Here is a 7,730-nt window from a genome sequence, read left to right on the forward strand (position 1 = left end):
ACTGCGGGCTGCGGGAGGGACACGCAGCACAGGCTGGACGTGGACGCCTACACCGGGATCGGGCTGCGGGGAAAGTGGTACCCAGCGGCGAGGCGGGCCTTCCCGGGCTGGGGGGAGGGGACGGGGCAGTGTCACGAAGCTGGGGCTCAGTGACGGCCCCGCTCGCGGCCAAGACGCCCCGGACGGTCGCACGCGCCGGGCTCGGCGCGCTGCTGGCTCCGGGAGGCGGTGCCAGGGCGGGGACCGCGAGGACAGGGCGCCGTGCGGAGCGCAGGCTGCGGTGACAGCAGGCCGTGTCCCCTTCTTCCTTCCAGAAGAAGCGGCGGTAGCCGCAGCCGGGGAAGATGTCGGGCCAAACGCTCACCGACCGGATCGCCGCGGCTCAGTACAGCGTGACGGGCTCTGCTGTCGCCAGAGCAGTCTGCAAGGCCACCACGCACGAGGTGATGGGCCCCAAGAAGAAGCACCTGGACTGTAAGCTGCTCTTTACGGGAGGGGCGCGGGGAGGCGGGGGGGGGGGGGGCTGCGTCCGGAGTGCGTGGCCTCGGCGCTCCCTGGGGGGCAGCTGAGCCGGGAGCCTCCCGCCGCCGAGGTGTCGCCTCGGGTTACCCTGAAACCTTGTCTTCTGAGTCATTTTTCCCTCCTGTTGACTTCCCAGGTCTTTGGCAGGGGAAATGCACACGTATGTGCGCAGCGCCGGGAAATCGTGCGCTCTGGGGAGGCCGTTTTCACCTCTTTTTTCTTCTTTCTCCACCACCCTCCCTCCTCTGGGCGGGAGGAAATCAGCGTTACACAGTCAAAACCAACTAGAAGGCGCGTCCATGGAAGGTCAAACTTGGCCCCTAGCTCTCCCCTAGATGCGTCTCAGACAGCTCTGAGCTGATGTCGCTCCCCGGGGGCCAGTGCTGGGCTCTGCGCGCGTGTGGGTGTGTATCCTGCGCCGCCAGAGAGAGAGAGAGAGAGAGAGAGAGAGAGAGACAGAGAAAGCCACGGGCCGGCGAGGACACCTCGCTCCTGGACAATGGCGATCCTGTCTTACTCTTCCTGGTGTGTTTCTCTGCCCCACTCAGGAGATGCTGGACCAGGCGATTGTGCTGTGGTCACTAAATGGATGTACTTTCCCGTTTTTTGAGATGGTGCTGTTTTAGATGAAAACATTTAATTTGTCATATTTTTTCATAATTGACTATTCGACTGAAAAGACTTAAGTCTGTGATTCCTGTGTTTCTGAGATATTCCACTCGATTAATGTAGTAAATCTTTTGTTATTGAAGGGTAAGCAGAGATTTAGAAAAAGCCTCCACCTGCTTTGGGGGGGTGAGCCGCTAGTGAGCGAGGCCCCCAGCGCGTACCCCGCAGTCACTGCCCGGTAAACACCTGCCTGTGCCTTCTGTCTCCTTGTACTGTTGGTGAAGGTCAAGGTTGGCATGAGAGACCCAGGCATAGCCATAGCCATTTCCCCATCTGGCTTTCTTTGCATTTTCTGGATTTTTTGTTTGTTTGTTTGCCTCAGGCCTTCCCCATCATCTCCCTTGTGCAGCTGAGAAGTGGCACCAGTGTTAGGAATGACTCTGGCCCTGTTATGTGTATGAGCAAAGCTTGAGGAAGCTTACAGCTGGACACATTTGTGCGAGGGGTGTCCATCCTCGTGAACCTGTTGTCACGTACAGTTGAATGATTTTCTCTCTGGAAGCCTGTCTGAGGGGAAGACACCATTATGCCTTTCCTAAGGGAATGTTGAACAGTATTTGTTGACTAAAACACATGTTTATATGCATAGCAGAATAGGGGAGGCCACCAGGGGCAGGGCACCTGACAGAAGTGGAGATTGTAAATTCACGCCCGACTCACTGGCTGCAGTTCTGAATCGGTTAGCCCTTTCCATCCATTTCCCCCCACGGGAAGGGTGAGTCATGACTGAAAGGTGTTAAGTCGGTGTAGAAAATCCTATGATGAAAGAGGAACAGGTTATGGATTTGCTGCTTGGGATCTGTCTTGCAAGGGATAAATCAGTATATTAGTATGTTTCAGAGAACATTCACATATTAAGTATTGCATTAAAACATCACTCAGATAAAGACTGACTTCTCCAGATCTAAATATTTCATCATCTTCGTCTTCTTTAAAACTTCAGATTAATATGAGGGTACAAATGATTACGTTACAGATTTTTCATTTCTAAGGCAAAGTTCAAGTTGTAGTTGAGCCCTTCACGGGGGTGGGGGGAGTGCTGTGTGCCCTTGTGTAGTGAACACTGGTGACAGTTTACCAACTCCCTTTCTCCTCCCCTTTCCTATTCCCTCCTCATCCTTCCCCCCACTTGATTATACTTGTAGGTATGTGGTTGTTTTTCATATTATTGTTGAGTGCATTGGATACTTGCTTTTCCATTCTTGTGATACTTTACTAAGAAGAATGTGCTTCAACTCCATCCAGGTAAATACAAAAGATGTAAAGTCTCCATCTTTTCTGAAGCTGAATAGTACTCCATGGTGTACATATACCACAGTTTGTTAATCTATTCCTGGGTTGATGGGCACTTGGGTTGCTGCCATCTCCTGGTGATTTTGAATTGAGCTATAATAAACATTCTAGTGCTAATGTCCTTGTGATAAAATTATTTTTTTTCCTTCTGGGTAGATACCTAGTAATGGGATTTGGGGATCAGATGGAAGGTCTATTTTGAGTTCTTTGAGGATTCTCCATACTTCTGTGCATAGGGCCTGTATTAGTTTGTAGTCTTACCAACGTGAAAGTGTTCTCTTCTCTCCACATCAATGCTGCATTTGCAGTTTTGGGATTTTGTGATGTGGGCTGTTCTCACTGGGGTTAGGTGATATCTCAGAGTGGTTTTGATTTGCATTTCGCTGAGGACTGGCAGTGATGAGCACTTTTTCATGTGTTTGTTGGCCATTCATCTGTCTTCACAGAAATTTCTGGTCAAGTCCCTTGCTCACTTATAAATGGGGTTCTTTGCTCTTACTGATTAATTTGAGTTCTCTGTAGATTCTAGTAACCAGTCCTTTGTCAGATTCTTGGCATTCAGAAATCTTCTCCCATTCTGAAGGCTGTTTGCTTTAGTTGTTGCACCCTTGGCTGTGCAAAAGCTTTTTAGCTTGATCATGGCCCATTTATTTATTTTTGTGGTGAACTGGTAAGCCACATGTAGAAGACTGAAACTGGGTCCCTGTCTTTCACCACTTACAAAGATTGACTCTTGCTGGATAAACTATTTAAGACATAAAACAATACAAATCATAGAAGAAGGTATGGGGAAATGCTTGATACTATCAGCCTGGAAAAAGAATCTATGAAGAACACCTTTGTCTTTTAGATCTAGAAAAATCTGGGAGGTTTTCTAGTGTCTCCAGCATATATTGGGGGGAGGGGTGATTTCAAAGATGTGGAACATAGGGGAAGATTCCACATTGAAAGAAAGCAGCTGAAACAGGAACTGGTGTTAAATTATTTATGTGAACAGCAGTCGTAAGAGCTAGCCCTTTACTGAGCAGTTACTATGCGCCAGGCACTCAGCTAATATTGTTAATCCATCACCACTTACTGGATTCAGGGAGGGAAATAAACTTTCATAGCTCTTACCCACTGCACTGAACTTCCATCTGTGGTTTATTTAGCAATACCTATTTTCTACTGAGAAAGGAACCAAGAAACCATATTAGCCTGTATGGTATAATCTTGAGACTCCCACTCGGCTGTTCATGGCCCCATGTGAAACTGAGCATCAACCCACATGTCCACTGCAGTCTCTGTGACAGTCTGGAGCTTAGATCAGAAGATTACGAGAACAGCACTTACAGTTCTATGATATTTTTTAAGTTGTTAGATTAATGTGGCTCAGAATCTTTATCAAATAAGTATTTAATATAATTTAAAGTACTCATTTAAAAGATTTTTTTTTCTGTCTAGATTGATAGGCCAAGAAAATTATTGTTAATTATGGTAGTTTGCAAAATGATGCTTAATGGGATATGATTTATGATATACATTTGAAGAAATGATTTAACATCTAGGGGAAGAATTACATATGGTGAAAGGCAGAGATGAAGATGCATTCCTAGTTTTTATTTTTTTTTCAATAACAGCCTGTTTCTTGAAGGAAAAACATATTCAGAAAACCATCACCATAATCAACAGTTATATGTTAAATTTAAGAGATATGATAAACCATAATAACTTAAATAAGGATTATATGTGTCATAGTACTTTTGGATTATGTAAAACTTTTGCTCTAAAATCTGCCCTATATAATAATGTTGCCCTTTGCACCCGACATTTGTTTGACATGAATTTTTCTGTACATCCTTGCCCCCTTTCTCGTGTAACTTCTTATACCTGCTCGATAGCGCGTAAAGCATCTATATGCTTTCACCTTCTTGTTATAGCTGTTTTGTATTTCAGTGGATTTTCCTTTTCTGTTTTCTTGTTTTTGGCCTACAGGACAGCCCAAGTCAAAGCAAAAAGATCCAGCAGGGCACCTTAATGCTGTGTCAAAGTTATATGAAAAAGTTAGAGTTGGCCAAAGTAACACCTACAGGGGGAAATTTGGGACGTTTTGCAGCGCTGGTATGAGATAATTTTCAGTTCATAGGGTTTGTGAAGGATTTCCATGTATGCCACACTATTAAAGTACCCTATGTAAGATAACCAAAATTCAAACTCAGACATTACTATTAACATCAAAATAAAACTTATGAAAATCCAAGTTGGTTATCAGTAATCCCATTTCTCCCCATAAGAAACTTCTTGGGGAGGTCTAATAATGTCTTATCCCGCTTAAAAAAAAGTGTGTTAAGCTCTAAATCTCACGTTTGAGAAACATTAGAATTTTTCTAATGATCCTGTTCCTCCCGAATTAAGGAAATATGATTTTTTTGTTAGGACTCTCTGGTAAAGGTAGGAGATATGAAATGTGTTTCAATTCAAGATAAATATTGTCAAATTACTATAAAATTCCTGCTGCTTTAATTTTATTCATAAAATATTATTTATTCATTTATTTTCTGGTTTTGGCTGGGGCTGGGTTTGAACCCGCCACCTCCAGTATATGGGGCTGGCGCTCTACTCCTTTGAACCACAGGTGCTGCCCGTAAAATATTTTTTTTAAGTAAGAAAAGTTGTGAATAAAAATAGAATAAAAAATGAAGCCTAAAATTTAGTTTGATTTATACACATTGGCTCAGTAAGTAAGTAAACTATATTTTGCTTTGTTGAAATGCTATTTGCACAATAATTCAGTGGTTACCAAATTTGTGATACCTGAATAGGTCTTTAGGACTAAAAGATCCAAAAAGCAAGCAAATCTTACTGAACAAAATTAAGTGGAACCATGTATGAAAAATTTCTGAACACTATGGAGTAACTTTCAATATGAGGAATATGCTGTCTACTGTAAATATGTTTTACTTTGATTCCAGTTGTTCTCATTGAACTATTTGTTATTGTCAAAACACACCCTCTTGTTTTTCTACACCAGGACATACTCCCTTCTTCCCTCTTGATTTTTCCAGAAGATCCAGCCCAAGTGCGCAGATGGTTTAGAACAAACTACATTGTTTCTTAGGCTTCAAGAAGAGATAAGGGAAATATACTTCTGAAAAGCATTTAATCTGATTATCACTCATATCATAAATCTGTAAGGGGCCTGTGTGTGTGGTCCTGTGGCCACAGTGTCTGAAAAGAGGAGAAAAGAGATCGCGTGGGGTTCAAGGCTGTCAGGAACTGGGAAGGAGAAGGGCTCTGTGATAGGAGGGAGGGAGCTTTGAAATGACTTAAAGATGATTAAACAGAACTGATATCAGCTAGCGGAACAATAAGGATTTTTGTGGCATCTTTTTACCTTCTGATTTTCAGGGGAATCTTTTTAATGGAATTATATTAAATATATTTGGGTCACTTTAGATTTTTTCCCCTTCTTGAAGCCAATTTGGCTAGCAGATAATTTTGTAGAACTAGTATTACATTGGCAACTCAAATTGATTTCTGAAAAGTTGTGATCTAAAAAATGTTTATATGGAAAAATATATAAAAATTATATAGTTAGGAATACTCATATCATAATTGCACTATTAGCTTTCAGTATTTTAGATTAAAACTTAGATCTCTGATGCGTTGCCACAGCAGCCTTAATGTTTAATAAATGGCAGCTGAAGACTCATTTGTAATTTAATCTGTGCACTTAGTTGCCATGGATCTGGCTCTTAGCTTTTCACAAATAAATATCCTTTAAATATCTTACCTCCCCCTTTCGAATTGATTGCGCCTGGGTTAGGCTGTTGTTCAGAGCTTATCTTGAGTTTGATAAGCTGGTGGCCATGGTCAGAAGTGACACACAGCCCTGTTCCCTGAAGGCTGGGGGTGTTGCTGAGTTGTATTTTGGGTGATTCAGCTCCTGAGCCAGCATATACGGAGAGAACCTTTGAACATAATCAGGGCGCATTTAAATAATTTGAAAAGCCGTATTTCTTGCTATTAAAAATACTTATTCTCAGTTTCATTTCTTTTGTGAATTCCTTTCTCTTTTTAGAGAAATGTGTTGTTTGCTTGTGAAGGGAAACGTTGGCTGTTTTTCCTCAGGCATTTATGTAATGTAGGAGTTGCTCCAATCTTTTCTTTCTCATAAAGGGGAGAATAGTTGAATGACATGCCCAGTGTCATCTGCCCGGTGAACTGAGAGTAAGAAATGGCGGCATCTTGGTCGGCGCAGTTGAGTGAAGGAACAAACCGGGAAGGGGAAGGGCCTGCCTCCCACATCCCAGTCTCTCTGGAGCTGTTCTGCTGCCAGGTCTTCCTTGGTCCCAGTCGTGAGCATCTGGCCCTGCTCGCTCACACACGCACGCACATGCACACACACACGCACATGCACACGCACACACACACACACACACACTTCTCAGGCTTGTGTACGGGTGCTTACTTCAGTGAGCATCTTTACGCAGGCTCTGGTGTCTTTGGAAGGATTTTGTGACAAGTCCTTCCTGGCTACCCAGCAGAGAGAAGGTAGACCTTTGCTGGCTTTGTGTGGCTTCCCTTTTTGGTCCACTCATTTGATTACTCTCCTAGGATTAGCACAGTCCTTCCTACCTGAGTTACTCTCTCTGTCATCTTCACTTTAACCTCTTCTCCATCTTTCTTATAAGCATTTTCAAGTATCTTAGCTTAGAGCAAACCACCCACGTGCCATGGATTCTATGAGCAATTCTCGTGGTCAGTTGATAAGCCCTGGTTTTCTTTTTCACAGCCCGGCTTCCCCAAACAGTGATGACTCGCCAATCCAAAGAACACAGACACTCTCTACCCGTCTTCAGATAGCCTGCATCTTAGATTGGTTTTATTCATGCACGAAATATTAGAATTACTCTTGGGTGCCAGGAGTTGCTCACTCAGTCACCCACACCGCTAGCCTGAGAGTTGACTCTCATCTCTTAAATCTAACGGGTGATCAGTTATTTAAAAATTCACCAAAATCTTCTGCCATAGTTTACATCGGCAATAAGCCTTATCCATAAAATAAAGATTAATAACAGTACCTACCTCACTTGTGTGAGAAATAAGTGAGATAATGCGTACAGAACACCCAGTCCAGAGCTTGACTGGCAGACTCGCCAGAACGGTCAGTTATCACCACGGCTGCTGTGTTAGTGGTTCTCGATACTTCTGCTGCTGCCGTCCCTGCAATTACATGCATTCTCTTAGCCATTTGGCCCTTCTTT

General features: G+C 43.5%; 1 protein-coding gene across 4 annotated transcripts in view; it reads left to right on the top strand.

The window, feature by feature from the left end:
* Positions 1-344: 344 nt before the first annotated feature.
* The window catches only part of SNAP91 (synaptosome associated protein 91), a 149,425-nt gene continuing 142,039 nt past the window's right edge, over positions 345-7,730 (top strand). For all 4 annotated transcript variants that reach the window (XM_012812398.2, XM_003801298.1, XM_003801299.1 and 1 more), the window contains exon 1: positions 345-474. In XM_012812398.2, the coding sequence (XP_012667852.1) occupies positions 345-474 (130 nt within the window). The remainder of the gene's footprint in view (positions 475-7,730) is intronic.

The sequence above is a fragment of the Otolemur garnettii genome, unplaced genomic scaffold (assembly GCF_000181295.1).
Source record: "Otolemur garnettii isolate 467f Iridium unplaced genomic scaffold, OtoGar3 scaffold00205, whole genome shotgun sequence".
NCBI classification, from domain to species: domain Eukaryota; kingdom Metazoa; phylum Chordata; class Mammalia; order Primates; family Galagidae; genus Otolemur; species Otolemur garnettii.